Source organism: Mus musculus, chromosome 3, assembly GCF_000001635.26.
Source record: "Mus musculus strain C57BL/6J chromosome 3, GRCm38.p6 C57BL/6J".
Lineage (NCBI taxonomy): Eukaryota > Metazoa > Chordata > Mammalia > Rodentia > Muridae > Mus > Mus musculus.
Genome location: NC_000069.6, coordinates 9,569,527 through 9,589,450, shown reverse-complemented (window position 1 = coordinate 9,589,450; position 19,924 = coordinate 9,569,527). Strand labels below are relative to the sequence as shown.

Genomic DNA, 19,924 nt, shown 5'->3' with positions numbered 1-19,924 from the left:
CGGAGACATTTTATTAATTATGAAAGCTTGGTCTTAGCTGGTTTGTTCCCTACTAGTTTGTATAATCTAAATTATACTCATTTACGTTCAGCTGTGTGTCCCCTTTCCATGTCTCATGCCATGCCTTTATAGATTTTCCCGTTGATATCTTTCAGGATAACTTTTTCCCTTCGTTGTGTGTGCAGTCATGTCTGACACCTATGACACCTTTCCTGGTGACTCCCAGGCCATCCCCTCATGCTGTTGACACTGACTGGTTCCTGCCCAGCAGATGTCCTTGCATAGAGAGGATCCTCACAGAGGTGGGAGGGGCAGCGTGTCCTCGTGCATTGATTGCCATTTATTACCAAGTCCTGCTTTTCTCCAGTGCTTTCCTTCCTTAGCATTTATTCTTAATTCCAGCGGTTTCCTCGGTGCCTCCCTCCCCACAGTCCTCTCCTTATTTAAGGCTGTTCTGCAGCACTGCTAAAATCATCTGGGCTTTATGTAACTTTTTCTTATTATAGAAGCAGTATTTGTAGCACACTCCAAGGTCCTGGTAAGAGTAAAGGAGCTAAGAATAATAATAAGGGATTTCGCTCCTCTTCCAGTCCTGCTCTGTCTTCCGGAGCAGTGACTTCACAGGGAGATCACTTCTTTGCTAGCCACTACTCTGTGACTCATCTTATAGCAAAGAAGGCGAGCTAACAGTAGTGCTTGAGCAACCAAAACAGAAGTCAAAGCCTGGCACTTGCCTAATTCAAATCAGGGTGCTTTTGTTTGTTGCTACGTTATGCAAAACTATAAAAATCTATAAAAAAGTGCACACTATACAGTTGTACTCGTATTTCTTGGCTTGTAGGAATTTGTATTTATTTCTGTTGCTGTGATGAAGTGATCTGACAAAGAACATAAAGGGGGAAAGGGCTTTTGGTTTACAGTTCTATAAGGATGGAGTGCATCATGGTTGAAAAGACATGCCAGCAAGGTAGGGAGGCATGGTGGCAGGAGTTGGTCAGGTTGCGTCTGCATTCCTCGAGTACAGAGACCAGTAGTCAGGCCTGGCTGTACTTCAGAGCCCAACCACTCTCACCTCTTCTAGCAAGGCTCCACCTCCCAGAAATTCATGGTTTTTCCAAACATCACCTCCATGTGTGGACCAAGCATTCAGACGCATGAGCCTACAGACAATAGTTCATATTCAAACCACATAGTAGATCTCAGCCTATTAGAAACACCAGTGCATTCTCCTGGTCTCTTACTGGGAACTCACTTCTAGCATATAATGTATGCTTTTTGGCCCATAACACATGCAAAGTTGGACATTTTCAGGGAGGAAACTAGAGTTCTTTACTTAGGATCAGCATCCTAAGAGTAACAAGCATGAAATGGGTGTTGATGGAAACTGTGCAACACACACACACACACACACACACACACACAGGTCCATTTTATGTAGCTTGCTACTTCGAGGGTTGGAGTGAGACAGGTCTCATGTAGCCATGTTGGCCCTAAACTTGCTGTGTGGCAAGACTGACTTGAACCTCATCCTTTGTCTCCTGAGTGCTGGGATGAGAGGAGGTTATGTGCTATGCTACCATATCTGGCTATGGCATTATTAAAGACTTATTTCTATTTTTATTTACTTGAGCATCATTGACATGGTCTTCTAACAGCAGCCTTAAATGTACGCTGGGCATATAATCTGGAGTACTCTTTTCAGGGGATAGATGCTGCTGGTGATGGGCCCTGCTTTCCATTCTCAATGTTGCTGTCTCTGTACGATTTCTGTCAGTGACTCTGCAAAGTTAAGTCTCACTGCTGTGTGGCTGCTGACACGTAAGATCCTGAATGAGCTCAGCTGTCCTTAGGTGTTTCTCTTGAAAGGGAAGAGGGGTCTGTTTTAGGGTGACTATGGGGGAGGAGGAACTGGTCTAGCTTTTGTTGTTGGCCTACAAGCATGAGTCACAGCTGCCATCTTTGTGAACTCTTATGAAATGTGTGCATGTTGTGCAAATGCTCTGCCATCAGATTAGACTCCGCTCCTTTTAATTCTGTATTTTGAAACAGGACCTCACTAGGTTTCCTGCGTTGGCATTGAGCTTGTCTTCCTTTACCACGGCCTCCTGAGCTGTGGGGTTATAGGTGTGCACCGCCGTGCCTGGCTACGTGTAACATTCCCCTCGGGCAGCATAGCTTCTTTGACTTCTGAGGCTCATTTGTTTATTACTATGATATGGGTATGTCGCAGTCTGTGCCACCATCCCATAAAGGACATCTGGAGTGCTTCCTGTTTGATCTTATAAAGAACTGCCCTGGGCATTCATGTTCTGTGTGAATTTAAGTTTTCATTTCTGTCAAGCAATATCCATGACTGATTGTTAGGCTTTATGGTAAGTGTAAGTGATGTGGTGGTTTGAATGTAGTTGGCCCAGGGAGTGGCACTGTTAGGAGGTGTGGCCTTGTTGGAATAGGCTTAGCCTTCTTGGAGGAAGTGTGTCATTGTGGGGGTGGGCAGTGAGATTTCCTCCTCACCATGTGGGAGCCAGTTCTCTCCTAGCAGCCTTCAGATGAAGATGTAGAACTCTTAGCTCCTCTTGCACCATGCCTGCCTCAACATTGCCATGCTCCGGCCTCGATGATAAAGGACTGAACCTCTGAACCTGTAAGCCAGCCCCAATTAAGTGTTGACCTTTTAAGAGTTGCTTTGGTCATGGTGTCTGCTCACAGCAGTAAAACTCTGACTAAGACAGCAGGTTTACATTTTGTAAGAAATTGCCACAGTTGGTAACATGGTAGCTATACATTTCATCTTCATACCAGCTGTGTGTCTTGGGTTAATTTTTATAAAACGTGTGAGGGTTATGTTCCTGTCTGTTGATGATTAGTAAGCAGTGCCACTTGGTGAACTGATGTTTTACTATCGATGAATCCCCTTCCTACCTTTGACAGAGCTCAGTTGGCTATTGCTGTGTGGCTTTGTTCTGGATCTTCTTCCATTGACCGATTCGGCCCAGGCTTTGGTATGCTCGCTTTGTAGTAAACCTCCTGTAGGGTGGAGTGACTCTGATAGCTTTATTGTCTCAGTTATTTTGCTCTTATACCTCTCCATATACATTTTAGAATAAGCTATTAAAGTGCTACAGAAATCCTTTTATTGCTTTGTTCTCGGAGACAGGGTTTCTCTGTGTAGCCCTGAGTGTCCTGGAGCTCTCTCTCTGTACAACAGGCTGGCCTCAGACTCACAGAGATCCACCTGCTATATTTTTAATCAACCTATTTTTCAATTTTTTTATTAGATATTTTCTTCATTTATATTTCAAATGCTATCCCGAAAGTCCCCTATACCCTCTCCCTGCCCTGCTCCCCTACCCACCCACTCCCACTTCTTGGCCCTGGCGTTCCCCTGTACTGGGGCATATAAAGTTTGCAAGACCAAGGGGCCTCTCTTCCCAGTGATGGCCAACTAGGTCATCTTCTGCTACATATGCAGTTAGAGACACTAGCTCTGGGGTGGGGGTACTGGTTAGTTCATATTGTTGTTTCACCTATAGGGTTGCAGACCCCTTCAGCTCCTTGGGTACTTTCTCTAGCTCCTCCATTGGGGGCCCTGTGTTTCATCCAATAGCTGACTGTGAGCATCCACTTCTGTATTTGCCAGACACTGGCATAGCCTCACAAGAGACAGCTATATCAGGGTCCTTTCAGCAAAATCTTGCTGACATATGCAATAGTGTCTGTGTTTGGTGACTGATTATGGGATGGATCCCCAGGTGGGGCAGTCTCTGCATGGTCCATAGCTCCAAACTTTGTCTCTGTAACTCCTTCCATGGGTATTTTGATCTCTATTCTCAACCTATATTTTTAATACCTGCTCAAGAACTGAATAACCACTCCAGGAAACTGCCTGGGAGATGCAATGCAAATCAGCTGCTGCAGATGGTGGAGGGGCTGGGGATGCAGCTCAGCTGACAGAATGCTTCCCTGACACAAGACCTCAGGGCCGATTTCTCCCCACACCAGTTGGACATGGCGGCCACACCTATCACCCCAGCACTTCAGGTAGAGGCAGGAGAATCACAATTGATCATCCCCGACTTCTTAAGACAATTGGAGAGCAGTGACTAGCCTGTGTAGAAATTCTTCTTAAAACAAAATAAACCCAGAGCCACTGGAAGCAAGCATCTGGAGTCAGTGGTATTTGAGTGGTCAGTATGGCCTGGACTACCTGGACAGAGATGCAGATAGTTGCAAAAGGAGAAGGCTCACATGGCCCCACGTGGCCGATGAGCAACAGTCCCTGGAAAGAAACAAGGTATTGTGCTCAGGTGTGTGGCTCGGCATGAATGAAGTTCTGGCTTTGACACACTATATCCGTAACTACATGGTCCATCATTCAAAAACTTGAACAATATACGTGGCACTCAGTAATATCATGACTAAGAAGTATTTTATTTAGTAAGTCTTGTTTGAAACTTATAAAGTTCAATAGTGATATAGCAGATATTTGGGGCATACCGCTTCTTGTAGCATTTGTACTGGCCAGTGCCGCATGCTTTCCTGACTCCTGGAGGTTAGTGAACACAGTTGCTTAGAGCACCCAATTTCACCATGCTTTAATGTCATTCTGAGCCATTCGCACCTGAATAAACTACTCCACAGAACTTCGATTCTGTTTTTCCTTTGCTTTCTTGGTTTCTAAGTTTTTCCTTTTGGAATTTTAACATTCCTAGCAAGTCTTTCTTCATGGTTCTGTGGATTGCTAGCTCCACTTTACTTATGCTGGGTTCTTCATGAGTTCTGCAGCGCTTCCAGAGCCTTGGTGGTAACTGTGTGTGGTATTCCTACCCTTAGAGGGGGATGCACTGTGCCTGCCCTCCTCTTTATGGGCTCCAAGCCAGGCAAATAGAGGGAGAGGGGAGAGGAGAGCAGAGAGCAGGCCAGAGCATCACCCCTCAGCTGGATGCTGGAGCTCCCTAAGCTGCTGAGACTTAGCAGCAAGGTCAGCTTCTGCCCTGAGAAAATCCAAGTGTGAACACAGGAAGTGGTCTGCATAGAGCTGGCCTTAGCAGAGCCCCACCAATCACCCAGTGCATTCATGAACCACTATAGAGGCAGAGTCTGTCCAGGAGTGGAGTGAGGGAATGTGGCCTAGATTCTGCAGCCTTTGGAATACCTGTTTCTCTGTGTCTTAGTGATGGTTCTATAGGAAAGGCTAACAGTTGTAGAAGGGAACAGAAATAATAAAAGCAGAATAGAATAGGTCCTCTATAATGTGCTCAGGGCTTTTCATAGTAAACATACCAAACCCTGAAGACTTGTGTGTGGTGTGTGTGTGGTGTAGTATATGTGCATTTGTATGTATGCTCTCATCACATGTACTCACAGGGCATCCTGCTAAATCACGTCTTACCTTGACACAGGCCTCACTGAATCTGGAGGAAGGTTGCTGGCCAGTGAGCCTGCAGGGTCCTCCTGCCTTGGGTCTCCCACCACTGGGGTTGCAAGTTGTCTTAGTTGGGGTTACTGTTGCTGTAACACCATGTAACATGTAACACCATGACCAAAAGTAGCTTTGGGGAAGAAAGCTCACTCACAATTCCATGTAACAGCTTATTATTAAAAGCAGAGAGAGAAGGAACTGAAGCAGGGCAGGAGCCTGTAGACAGAAGCTGAGGCCATGGAGGGGGCTGCTTACTGGCTTGCTTCCCATGGCTTGCTCAGTCTGCTTTATCTCAAGCCCACCAGCCCAGGGATGGTCCCACCCACAATGGGCTGGGCCCTAATTAATCTCTAATTTTAAAAAGTGCCCTACCAGCTCTTCTACAGTACAGGGTTTGGAGGCATTTTCCTAATCGAGACTCCCTCCTCTCCAGTGACCTCAGCTTCAAGTTGGCACAAAGCTATTCAGCACACAGGTGCAAGCCCAGTCCTATCGGGCTTTTTGTATGGGCACTACAGGTTTGAAACCAGTCTTTCTGCTTGTTTATAAAGCACCGTGCTCTTAGCCGTCATCTCAGCTGTTTTACACTTTCCAGTTTTATTCCAATTGATTGTCTGCGTGTGCACATTTAATAGCAGATTGTGTATGTATACATGCACATACTTGTGTACATGTGTGTATGCTTGTGTATGGAGGCCAGAAGTCAACCTCTGATGTCATTCCTGCCCACTTTGTTGTTGTAACAAGCACACCTGGCTTTTTACATGTATGCTTGGGATGGAGATCAAGTCTTCATGCCTGTGTGGCAAGTACGTCACTGACCAAGCTGAATCGCCAGCTCTCCATAGCAAACCTTTAAAACGTAAAATCTCCAAAATGAGATATAATGGCTAATTTTATTTGAAAAACGTGTTGGCTCTTGCCTTAGGGTTTTCAATAACGGTTGTATCCTGATACAACAGTAAATTCATTACTATCTCTGCTGGAAAGGGCTATGGGTAAATATTTATAACGCTGACAAGTTTGTATGTTGAAATGGGGGGGTGGGGAGTAGGACTTTTAACCAACACAGAGGGGAGTCTGGCAGGGGGAGAGGAGAGAAAGGGCGAAGAAGAGAGAGAGAGGGAGAAAGGGTGAGCAAAAACAATTTCTCTGAGATTGAAACATTCTATCCTATAGGGAAGCTCCTTCAGCAGGTAGATAAAGAACTCCAAATAGTTTCAGGAAGTTCCTGAAACTGACCATTTTCACTAGACCCTTCCTGCCAGAGTGAGCAATCAAAGCTGAGTCCTTCTCATAAAAGCCAAGCTGCACAGAAGACTCCGGGAAGCCAGCTGAGCTTCCTGCAGGAGGTTAGACCAGACTTATTTGGGAAGGACAGTTCAGTGTGTTGAGCTGCTTGCAGGCTGTGTGGTGTGCTCCAGGTTCCCAGCATTGAGAGCTGGAGTGGGCTTTCAGTGAGCAGCTGTCTGTGAGTTACTGCTGCTCCTGTATGTAACCCCAGTAACGCTCATTGATTCACCTAGGGCTTTGGTGGTATGCATACTTGGTCTGTCACGGGCTGCCTATCTGGAATGGGTAGATGTGTGGTGTTGTATCTCCCCAGGAAAAGTTTTGTTACACTGTTACACAACAACAACCATTATACTCTATTGCCGACAATACCCACTGAAAATACTTATTGAATGGATAACTTTTCAAGTGAACACTTTTTTCAAAGGCTTATAAAAAAATCTTTATTCTTATTATCTCTCGGAAAAGGAAACTGGTGTGTGTGTGGGTTGGAATAAATATTCAAGCTTTAGAACTTTTACCTTCTTTGAAATCTTCTTTATAATTTCATTGATGGAGAATCCATTGAAAATGATCTTTAAATAAGAAAATTGAGGGCCTGGAGAGATGGCTCACCAGGTAAGAGCACTGACTGCTCTTCCAAAGGTCCTGAGTTCAAATCCCAGCAACCACATGGTGGCTCACAACCTTCTGTAGTGAGATATGACCCCCTCTTCTGGGGTGTACACAGCTACAGTGCACTTAGATATAGTAATAAATAAAATCTTTTTAAAAACAAAAGAAAATTGAGAGTTGTTTTAGGTGTGAATGAATGTATTACTGGGAAGTCATGTGTTGCACAAAGACGCAGAAGGTGTTTATGCAGAGTCTGTCACTTGTCTGTTGACCTGGAAGAATGGACATGCTTCCGGCTGTAAATAACTTAGTTGCCTTTGAAGCCAGACAGTAAAGTGTAGCGTATGCATAGTTTACTTCTTCTAGTAGAATATCTTTCAGACAGCTAATGCATTTGTAAAAGGCTTCAACTTGTTTTAAACCAGTTTCATGGCCTTTAACATAAATAAACACATTAATCATTTGCTCTGTAGAGGATATGTGATACATATTAGGCAGGCAGCCAAGTGTCATTGAAATGCTTGCACTATCAAGAGTCCTGTGTTTCTGCTTTTGAGTAGAGTGCTGCTGTAGAAAGTCTGTACAGTTACCCAAGAACTCCCATTTCCAGCAACTTCGGAAGGAACCGGAGCCCTCCTGGACTCTTAGTGCTTTCTGCGCTACTTAGAGATTGCCACAGATGGATCGCGTGCAGTGAAATGAAATGTATTTCTTTTATCTCTGAGAAGCACATGTCTGAGGGACACATGTGGCGAGAGCCTCTTGCTGTGTCATAGTGTGGGTGGCAGTGACAAAACCAACCAGTTCCAGAGAGAGGGGCTTTCCTCACCCACAATCCGGTCATTCACTACACAGTACCGTCACAGGGACCATCAAGTTAGAGGAACATTCAACCATAGCCTGATGCTATGTTTTTAAAAACTACATGTCGAGTCACATGATAGGTCAAACATACGAGCAGTACCTGGGAAATCAACTCTGCATTGTCTGTGGATGCACGGGGGAAGGTGTATTTCTGAGGCTCTGGCATCCAAAGGTCTTTGTTTTTTTGTTTTTTTGTTTTTTGTTTTTGTTTTGTTTTGTTTTTCAAGACAGGGTTTCTCTGTATAGCCCTGGCTGTCCTGGAACTCACTTTGTAGACCAGGCTGGCCAGAATCCACGCCCGGCAGGTCTTTGGTTCTTGAGTTGAGATGAAAGCAGGACTTCACCCGTGCAAACGGAAACACTGCTTTCGAGCTGGTTGTTTGTCCTCTCTGGAGAACACCGACATGTGGGCCCAGGGATTTGATGGTGGTGATAAACATAGGGGCAGGGGAACAAGCTTTCTCCTGGTTCTGCTCAGATCCGTTCCCACTGTAGAGCCTGGTTCCTGAGTGTAGCTAGAACTCGGGCAGTCGCTAGAACTCGGGCAGTCGGGGGATGAATGGTGGCCGAGACCCCTGTGGCCTCTGTTGGGTTTCCTCTAGGCAAAAGCGTTTATGACAGTGAGGTGAGTTCTTTTCTCTCATCTGTGTGAGTTCTCATTCATCTTCCTCTCTCTCCCCTACAAGCCAAATGCTACTCTTCTTTCGTTTTGTTTTGGTTTTGTTTGTTTTATTTTGTTTTTTTTTTTGTTTGTTTGTTTTGTTTTTTGTTTTTTGTTTTTTTTTTCCAGACAGGATCTCACTCTGTAGCTTTGGCTTTTATTACTGTTTCTGCCCAGTCAGGGCTCATTCCCAGGTTCTCGGAGGCCTTACCTACCGTTAGCTACTACTGATGGTGTACACTGTGTATGTCTTCTAAGCTGAGCCCTTGCTCTGTGTGAGATTCTTGTGACCTTTGAGCCTGTGTGAAATTGTACCCTCCCTTCTTCACTAGTCCTCATTGTCACAGAGTCATTCTTGGTAATTTATTGAGTGTTCCTGCTTACTGAGTGCCATTCCGTCCTTTAGCTTATTTACCATGCCTGTGGAGTCCAGAGATAATAAAACAACAGAGGAACCCTTCCAGGTCCAGCCAGGATTTGACTCCAGCCCTTATATGCAGCAAATAGACTCCTTTCCCTGAGATATTTATTGCTTAGCCAGGCTGCTGGGTTAATGGTATAATACCACCACTGAAGTTTCTGGAGTCATCCTAGACCATGGGGTATATAGTTCTCCTTAGGCTCTTTCCATTACCTTACATTCTTATCAGGGGTCTCATGCCACAACTTAAATTGTGTGTTTAAGAGTTTTAGTACTTATAACCAAGAACAATAGTTTTGAGCAACAATATTCACTTCAGTATCTAAAAAGTCCTTTTTCTTTGATTGTCTCAGTAGCATTTGGCTTGTTGGGATTGAAGTGGGTGGATTAGCCAGGGGCTCTAGCAACAGGTGGAGTAGGAGAGTCTGATGGCAACAGACGTGAGCCATCGGGAGAGGTGGGAAAGTGCACAGACGAAAATCAGTCCAGATCAGATACAGCCGCTTGGTCACTCAGCACTGCTCTTGGTTGCCTCTTCTGTAGTACATTCCCTCATTGCTGTGGCTAGAATTTCCTAGCATACCTTGCAGCTAGAATTGTTTGGTAACTTAGGTTCTCCCAAGGTGGTGTACTTCATGAAGCCTGGGACAGGATGCACAGGGAAGGCAGTGAAGGCTTAGTGGTGTGCAGAGGAAATCTGCTTCTGTCCCTGTCTAAGTCTTAGCTTTTGGTTCCTGTTGTCATGGGAACTGAGTGGCAGGAGGTTTAGATTTGTGGTGGGTCCAGACTTTGCTCCTGGTTGGTGCAGTTCTGTTGAGCACCCATGACACGCTCTCTCAGTTTCTAGTAGGAGCTAGCTGCCAGGGCTCTTTATGGTTAAACTGGAGAGGTGATTGTGTTGTCTGCAAACAGGAATTGGAACGGGCATTGCTATTACAGAGCCAAGGAAATGACGCTTCATGGAAGCTAACTGTGTTTAATACTGACGAGAACAGAGACTGAGGTGTTTACTATTAAGCTATTAATAATGAAAGTATTACTATAAGTGACTCATGACTCTAGCAAAAATACACTTGGTGGTGTGTTATTTTGCTTTGGAAGAAGCAGGAATTGAAGTATTTCAAAGAGGAAATAGTGGAGAAAAGACAGCTTGAGATGACGACTCTGAATAGCTTGATCATGACGGGGACTGGGGGGCCAGTACCTGATCAGAACCAAGTCAAAGAAGTCTTAATAAACTGTGGGCACATGTTTGTTTGCTTGCCGATGAGAAGAGTCCAAAAGGCAGACCCTAAAGAGAGCACAAGGTGACAGATCTGAAACCCGAGCTTCTGTCACCAAGCTGCCTTGTACCTTGAAGGTCTCCTTAGTGGTGGCATTTGTGGAGAATGCACCTCTTAGGAATTCTGGGACTGCTGTTAATGATGTGTGGAAGCAAACTTTAATGCAGTGTCTTTGACTTAAAGACTTCGTCACAGTAGCCAGACAACTGTCCTACCCTCCGAGTTCTTCAGGGCACTGTAAATGTAGGCTTGTAATCACTCTTAACCTGCTTTTAACAGGTCTTTCTTTTTAGCCCCGTTGTTATAGTACTGTAATTTAGTGACATTAAGCCAATGTTTCCAAACTAGTGTGTGCTAGATAAAAATAGATGATAAGCCTCGGATGTAGCTCTGAGGAAAACTTATTCTCTTGTCACCAAGTTTTTAGGACACTGAGGGAAGAAAGGGAAAAATAAATACATCTTTATCTCGGCTTTCTTATGGTACCAGTCAGATTACAGACAGTGGAGCAGAGCTGTAGAGAGCTGTGTGTTGGTTTGTATTCGTTCATTTACACCTCCATGCACACACATATGGACACACACATTTGCATATTTACTATGGTTTAGCACCTCAAGGTCCACAGGAGGAGGAGGGCAAAACCTCGCTTGCATTTTTCTCTTTTCTTTCCTTTGGCCCAGTTAGGGATTGCAGCAGGCTCTCCTGAGTTAGGGATCGCAGCATACTCTCCTTTATGCCCAGCCTCTGGCCTACCACAGAGCTCTGCTTTTGTCCTGAGGCCTGTGTCCACCCAGTCAGCCCAGAGGAGGTGGGCTGTTCAGGTTTTAGGTCTTTCTCTTCATGAAGTCTGTGTTAACAAGATGTTTCCTGCTCAGTTTCCTATCCGTTCTGTTCTACTCGGTCAGACCCATCCATATCAGAGCATTATACCCATCATGATCAGACATACAAATTTATTCTAATGTGTATTGTTCAATTCTCTGAGTACTCTAGCTGCATTGATTAACAGGTTTTATTTAGTCATCTGTGCAGTGAGTAAAGCACTCAACGAACTGGGAATTAAGCACACTCTAAGCTGAAATGTGAATTCATTAATTTTCAATTTGTTTTAAATTTCATTTGCTGTTTACTGCCCAAAGAGATGATAAGTTTTATTTAAAATGAAGTGTGTATTGAAAGAGGAAACTTTAGAAACCCACATTCTCTTTTACTTAATTTTGCTTCTAATGTGGTTTTAAACTGGTTTAAACAGGTTTTAAACTGGTATGTGACGGGCTGAGACTTATGGATGTATCTGAGTCTATTTCTAGTTCTGTGTGGGAATGGAGATCGAAGCCAGAGTACATGGGTACTAGGGAAATTACTACTGAACAGGGTGGCCTGTTCTCTTAATTTTGATTGATTGATTGATTGATTGGGATAGGGGCTCACTGTGTAGGCTGACAGGTATGGAATACTCTGTAGACCGGATGGGACCAAACTGGCTGGGATCAGGCAGCCTCTACATTTTGAGTGCTAAGGTCAGAGATGTGACATCTAGATACTCGGGCCTCTTTAAAAATAAAACAAGCAGACAAACAAAAAACTTATTTTGAGAAATGGTCTTCTGAAGTTACTCAGGAAGGTCTTGAACATCCAGTTTTCCTTTCTAAGCCTGGGATTTACGGACCTGTGCCACCAGGCCCATCTTATTACCAATTAGGCAACCTCCTCCAAATCGACACAGCTGTCAGGTCACCTGGAGTCACCTGGGAAGAGGAAACCTCAGTTAAATTATTGCCAAGGTCATATTGACCTGTGGCCATCTCTGTCAGGAATTTTCTTAGTTGCTAATTAATACAGGAGGGTGTGTTCTATTGTGGGCAGTGCCTTCCTTAAGCAGGCAGGCTGGGCTGTGTAAGAGAGGTACCTGGGCGATCCAGTAAAAAGTGTTTCTCCATTGTGTGGCGTCTTTCAGTTCCTGTCCTGGGCTCCTGCCTTGGTTTCCCTCCATGATGGATGATGACCTAAATGTGTGAGCCGAGCAAACCCTTTCTTCCCTTCCTTGCTTTGGTCCTGGTGTTCCTCACCAGCAGAAAGCAAGCTAGGACGCCTTCGTCCTTCAAAGCCCCTCCTGCCGCCTCCTTTTCCTGACACTCTGTTTTGCTGGGGAGTTTTGGTCTGTCTTCCATTTGTATGTAATTAAGATTGGAGTCTGGATCTCTCCTTTCCCTTGGAGCTGTTTGTAACCAGAAAAACTTTACTGTGTTCTTAGCAAGCCTGAGGCCCCAGGTGAGGGCTTGGTTTGACCTTTTATTTATATGAATCAGAAGTAGATTTGTCCCAGGTGAGGTGGTGCATTTAATCCCAGCACTTGGGAGCCAGAGACAAGGGGATCTCTCTGAGTTTGAGGCCAGCCTGGTCTACAGAGCTAGTTCAAGGACAGCCACAACTACACAGAGAAACCTTGACTCATGTGGTGCCCCCCACCCCCCAAAAAAGCAAAAAATAAAAATAAAACCCAAACAAAACAAAAGAAGTAGTATATTTGTCAGCGTGTAGTCTAACCGCTGCTCTGAAATGTGCGTTTTGGTTAGGAAAAGCTCATGTCTAAAGGTGAGTCTTGTTCTATGCTCAGCTGCAAGTGCTTTTGGCTTTTGAAACTGGCTCCTCCCTCAGTTCTCACACATTTTCTCTCTGTCTGTATTCATGGCCAGGATTGAACTGACCCCACAGAGGAGTTCAGAGACTGGCAGCCAGTGAGTAGAAAGTACCCTGGGGAGACAGTGATTCTCCCAGGGGCTGTGTAAGCTTGTGGTCCACAGATAGTTCTGCAGGCTCTGAGAGAAGAAATGACTGGGTCCCAGCTCCTTAGAAATGGCCTGTCTGCCAGCAAAGCTCTATATAGTCTGTGGACAGTTCTTTGTAGACTAGCTGCCCCTCAGTAAAACAGTGGCCTCTCTTTCTTCAGAAAGACATCTACACAAAATCTAAACCTTCAGGTAGGGCATAAAGTAGCCCTATCTTACAAATATAAACATACAGGTGGCTTTCATTATCATTAACTTTATTGATTGCAAATGTTGGAACACATTTGGGGAATGGATGGGTCCGATTTACTGTTAACCCCAGACAGGTGGGCAGAAGAGGCGGGGATCAGACCTGTGACCCAGCTGGTCCTTGTGCATCTGAGCATCGCACACTGGACGGTGGGATCATTACCTCCAGGGCTTTGAAGTTTTTATTATCTTAACTGTGACTCGTTCTGAAATTCTGCCTTAATAATTCCCTAAAGGTTTGTTCTGGACTAACCTGCTGGGACTTGTGGAAAGAAGGTTGAGAATACTGTAGTTTAACAACCAAAAACCTGTACTTTATATAGCTCTTATTTTAAAAAAGGGCTGCAGCCCCAAAGATGAGCCCTCCATAAAATGAAGCTACAGAAGATGGTGGCCATCTGACTCTCATGTGATGCACAGAGCGCACTCTTTCACACTAGGCAGCCTCGGATGTTGCTTTGAGATGGAAGAGTTCTGGGACCTTACACTTGTCAGCTGCATGAACTCGGAATCTGCCTGTTGTGGCCTTTTATAGGTGGGCTTCTGTGTGACACTGCAGTCACCCGGAACCCTGTGTGCTTATCCCGTAGCAACGATGGCCCTGCTTCAGACATTCTTCTAGTTCTAGGATAGCATCCGCCCCTAAAGCTAAGTATACCTACTGTCCTCCGCACAGAGCTAGTGTTCTGACAGCAGCAGCTCAGACCCCAGGCTGCTACCTGTGAAACCACGATAGTCCACAGGACAGAGCGGAATTGGGTATGTAACTGAGAACGGAGGATTGCAATTTTAAACAGGCATCAGGGCTGATATCCCCTGGGGAGATGTAAGGACAGAGGACCAGGAAGCAGCCTGCCGTAAGTTCCAAGTCCACGCAGTTCTGTGGCTTTGTGGTCAGGCTGGTGGCGATGGCACAGTCTGTTGGCCAACTTACCATTACTGTAACAGAGCGCCTCAAGAGAGTCAGGCTCCTTTCTTTAAAACAGCTCTCTTGCTGTGTTATCCAGCTTTGCCTAGAACTCGAGTTTTCCTGCCATAGCCTCCAGGCTGCGAGCTTTCCGGGCTGAGGGAGGAGATTTGCTTCCAGCTGTGGTGATATCATCAGTCCATCCTCTTGTTTGAAACACTGTGGCATGTATGGCAGAGGAGCCTTTTCATATCAGGCAGGAATGGGCAAGAGGCAGCAGGAAACAGACCCAGGGACCAGTTTGACCATCAGAGGCTTGCCTCCAGTGAAGGCCTTTCATGACACCCCATCTCCGCAGCGCCTTTTAGGTATGGGCCTTTGTGTGACCGTATAGCTCCTAACTACAGCAGCGGTGGGGGTGGGGAGATGGAAGGTTGGATAAGTTAGTTTCACAGGACTGAAACTGGGATAGGCGTGGAGGGAGGGAGGTGGTAGCAGCGAGTGCTCTGAGCAAGGAGAACGGTGACAGGGGACAGCATGTGTAACCAGGCAGGACACTGGCTGCAGGACTGAGTGCTGACTGCGGCAGTGATGGGAGGTAACTACATTCTAGACCTGTTCTGAAGGCCAAGTGCATAAGGCTACCACACGAGTGCCTGTGGCTGGTCCATTTAAACAGCACGTTAAGGCAAGCAGAACATCTGTTTAATGTGGCAAAGTCAAATTTGTGCATTCTAGAGTCAAACAGGGTTGGCCTCTAAGACCAATTTCTCCTTTGTCCTTACAGTTGCCTGGGAAAGTGAAACAGATCAAGGTGGCTGAGCTTGAATGGACTTTACTGAATTAATTCATTCTTTCTTTCTTTCTTTCTTTCTTTCTTCCTTTCTTCCTTTCTTCCTTTCTTCCTTTCTTCCTTTCTTCCTTCAAGGCTTTTCTAAAAGGAACTTAAAAAAAAAAAAACCCAAAAAACCAAGTTGTGTGTTTTCACTTACATAATGTTAATAGAAGGCCTGAAACTTAGCCAAGAATTCTGCACTAGAAAGCGGTGTGATAGCTTCCCGTCCTAAGTATGTTGCTGACTAATCTCTGAGAGAGCAAGCCAAGTCATGCTTTGCTGGGTAGTAAACTGTCGGGATAGTAAAGTGAGCCCACGTGATAGGAAACTGGGAACTTGCAACACTAATTAAGGAGAGAGTGGAGTATATGACTCCAGACCAGACCAGGCTTCCGGCCCCACCCCTCAATTTGATTTCTAACCCTGTGGACGCTGGACCAAACCAGACTGGTTGTCATAAGTCAGTTATGCTGTCTCCATGTGCAGCACACAACAGAATTCAGAGGGCCAAACAATTACTTGAAGTAAGAGCTAGTTTGGAAGCAGTTGGTTTTAAAGTGGTTTTTCTGCAGATATTCATTAGAACTGGGTAGATTTGCAATCTGACTTATTTTTCTGTGTATGCAGCATAAAATTAAAAGAATTTAAAGTAAGAGAATAGAGGACTGTTAACTATTTTTAGAAGTAGCTTTTATCCATTCTTTCAAGACTGATAACTTGAGCTGGGAAGATGGCTTAGCGGTTAAAAGCACTGACTGCATTTCTGAAGGTCCTGAGTTCAAATCCCAGCAACCACATGGTGGCTCACAACCACCGATAATGAGAGATCTGACACCCTGCCCTCCTCTTCTGGTGCATCTGAAGTCAGCTACAGTGTACTTACATATAATAAATAAATCTTAAAAAAAAAGACTGATAAGTCTTAGAGTCTTATGTGTTTTCCTCCCCCTCCCTCTCCGCTCCCCCCCCCCCCCCTCGTGTGTATGAGTGTTTTTGCTTGAATGTTGTATGATGAATGTCTGGAGCCTGTGAAGAACAGAAGGAGGAAGTGGAGTTAAAGACAGTTGTTAACTTCTATGCTGGCATGGGGCTCCAAGCCTGGGTCTACTGCAGGAGCAGTTAAGTGCTCTTAACTGCTGAGCCATCTCCCTGGCCAGGCAGTAATATTTTTAAAACAACAGACTCCACTGTTCCTATTGTTAGTGGAAGCCTTTTGTGACACATTTTTCAATCTTTAGGCTGATAACGGCTGCCACACAGTGTGTGATATATCATCTTTAGATACCAAACATATAAACTGCGTGTGTTAGGAAAGAAAGTTTTAGAAATAAATCCAAATGTATAACCTGTAATTGGAGATAGGCAGAGCTCTCTGTAAGAAGTTTGAAAGAGTCCTTGTGGCGTTCTGGAGCAAGATGAGGACCTAAAGGCTTGCTAGGGGACCCACTCAGGTGCCTTCATTGCCTGGTCTCAGCCGTGTTTTCCTTGTGGCCTATCCTGCATGCCATGTATCAGAATTCCTGTAATACATTTTATTATTCAGAAAGCCTCAGAAGGCAACTAGCTTTCTTCAAATTATTCCTGGAAATCACTTGCTCTCGAGCCAGCGCCTCCCATCTGACTGGGTGGGTGAGTAATATCACTTCAAGGCAGTGTTGACACACACTTCTTGCCTTCTCAGTTCTATAAATTTCGGGGGAACGTGTCTCAGAATGGGTGGGTCAAGGACGTGGGCAATGTTGGCAGCGTCCTCCTTGGTGACTCGTGTGGGTATCATTGCTCCAGAATCCAGGTGTTTTTTTTTTTTTTTTTAAATTAAGGAAGACTGATGTGCCAACCTGAGGACATTATTATAGGCATCTAACACTTAAACAGATGCTGTGAAGTTTTGTTTAAAAAGTTGCGATTTCTCCAAATGCATTCTATTATACATGTGCTGATTATTTTCTTTAGAACAACAGAAGCTGCTCATTGGAGTAAAGAGCCTGAGTTTTATTTGTCAGTTGGTAATTGGTAATTGGCAGTATTTTCATAGAACTGAAGCTTTGTTCCCTTGCAAGAAATTACCCTGGGTAATATGTGTGATGTGTATGGAGGAACTCAGGAAGGAGGGGCCGGAGGACCAGATAACTAAGGGATGCTAATGGCCAGTGGGCCTCACACTGCCAGTGGGCTCATTATTTGAAGTAATTTATTGTTCCTTTAAGAAGTACATATACATTAATCATGGAAAACTAGTAGAAAAAAGATATTGTGTAAATGTTAGAGTCTTAGTAAATATAAAAATGTGTTTTTTTCATTGTAGGTTAGTACAAGTTTTAAAATACCACATTGTGTGTTGATACTGAAAACTGTAAACAAGATAGAAAACTTGGCCTGTACAAGCATGTTACCAATGAGCACATTGTTAACATTTAAAGAGTCCTTTCAAAATGATTTCCATCGCTGCCTATACACACTCCTCTCCTCTAAGCATACATAAAATCACCTGTAATCCTTTTCATGGTCGGTATATTGTTTTTCTCCCTGCATTTACTTGTCATGTTTGACTGATAATCTATTGATAACTATTTACATAACTTTTAAAAAGATTATAAGCATTTCTGTGGTTAACATTTTTGTGTGTTTTTATTTGTTTACTTAAATGTAGACTTGCTGTATTTATTATACACAGATTTTGCTTCATGATTCCAGGTTAACCTTCTAAACTTTGCTCCTATCAATGGTATTTAAGAATTCTACTTAACCTCTCATGTTAGAAAGCATAAAGAAGAGCTGGGGATGTGGCTTGGGTGGTAGTGTGCTCAGTCTTCCACACTCAAGGCCATGGGTTCGAGTCCTAGCAGCACAGAAACTAGGTGTGGTGGTGCAGACACGAAGTTCTAGCACTTGGGAGGTGGGGGCAGGGAAATGGGAGGTGGGGGCAGGGAAATGGGAGGTAAGGGCAGGGAAATGGGAGGTGGGGGCAGGGAAATGGGAGGTGGGGGCAGGGAAATGGGAGGTGGGGGCAGGGAAATGGGAGGTGGGGGCAGGGAAATGGGAGGTGGGGGCAGGGAAATGGGAAGTTCAAGGTCATCCCGAGTGACATTACAAGCTCTAGGCCAGCCTGGGCCAAATGTTAGACACCTTATCTCAAAATACCAAGCCACACAAACTAAAACCAACGTGCCACCCGCAGACCAAAGTGAAACAATCCAAAGAGCAGAAAGAATTACTATCATTTTTGTGAATCGCATAAGCAAAAAAGCCAACTTTATTATTTGAATTTTCCTGTTTTTAAAGTAAAAAAAAACTTATGATATTATTACTTAAATTGTATGTGTCTCTTTGTATATGTGTGTACTTTGTTATATATGAAATAAATGAGCCCTCTAGGCCCATGCATCTTCGAGCTTTGGACATACTGTTTTGATCTTTAAAGTCGTAGGACTGATGCCCATGGAGGGCCGTACAGTACCCTACATGTGTCTGACTAGGAGGAGAGCAAATGTGTTCCTTTTATTAAGAGTGTGATACATGGTGATGCCCACAGTGTGAGGATATTCTCTGCTTGTCCACTGCCAAAACTAGGTTGTTTGATTCAGCAATTCTCTTCAGAAAATTTTCCTATAAAATTTATAAATACATAAAGATACTTGCACAGCCATGCTCTTTACTTTTAATAATGAAAGAAAAAAGTACATGGACAGTCTGGAATTAATAAGGGGCCTTGGGGGGGGAGGGGGAAGGGAAAACCCACACCCCACCAGAGGTTTACCTATTCTCTGGTCTGTCAGGTGTGGGAGGGCTGCTATTTACCTTCCACTCATCCCTGGGTGGGCATTCAAGCCTCTGACCCACTCAGGGGGTGGCCAAGGGGCAGCCCTATCTGCTAAAGCCCCCGGGGTTATAGGAGAGAGGGAGAGGGAAGAGGTTCCCAACACTGACCAGAGTGTGCAGCGGATCTTGATGAGCAGAGACTCTCTATGGTTTTAGAGCTTTATTATAGAAAGGCAGGGGGAAAGAGAGAAGGTAGGGGGGAGAGAGAGAGAGAGAGAGAGAGAGAGAGAGAGAGAGAGAGAGAAGACTAGAGAGAAAGAGTAAGAGGGAGAGAGGAGAGGAGAGAAGACAAAGGGGAGAGAGAGGGCGAGAGTGAGGAGTAAGAGGTAAGAGCAGTGAGAAGTGAGAGAGTGAGGTGGGGCTGAACAGCCCTTTTTATGATGTTCACTGTTGCTAGGTAACTGCGGAGGAGTTTAGCCTGAAGGTCAGAAGCTTGGGCCATTGCTTATGTGACTTCTAGCCATGCTTCTCTTGTGGGGGTTGTGGGAGTGGTAACTTAGGCAGGAGTCAGAGTTCGGAGCATGAGGGAGCGCCTACCATGTCATGTAGGTGAATTATTACCCTTCAGGGTTCAGACCTCAGCTCAACTGGAGACCAGCCTGCAATTCCCCACAACAGACAAAAAGGTATTGTATGAAATATGATGTTGAAAATACAGAGATATAATGGATCCGTTACTTGTGCAGAAATACCCACAATAGCTTGCGCAGCTGGCCCGTCTGCCGAATACATGTAGCCTGACTGTGCTCACGTCTCAGTTCTTCTG

General features: G+C 44.7%; 1 protein-coding gene across 2 annotated transcripts in view; it reads left to right on the top strand.

The window, feature by feature from the left end:
* Positions 1–19,924, top strand: part of Zfp704 (zinc finger protein 704) — a 183,076-nt gene that overhangs the window by 20,635 nt on the left and 142,517 nt on the right. The window contains exon 1 of one of the 2 annotated variants that reach the window (XM_006530055.4): positions 19,604–19,784. The exons of the other annotated variant lie outside the window; for it this stretch is intronic. Within the exon in view, the coding sequence (XP_006530118.2) occupies positions 19,680–19,784 (105 nt within the window). The 5' untranslated portion in view covers positions 19,604–19,679. Of the gene's footprint in view, positions 1–19,603; positions 19,785–19,924 lie in introns of those variants that run through there. 2 annotated transcript variants of the gene reach the window in all.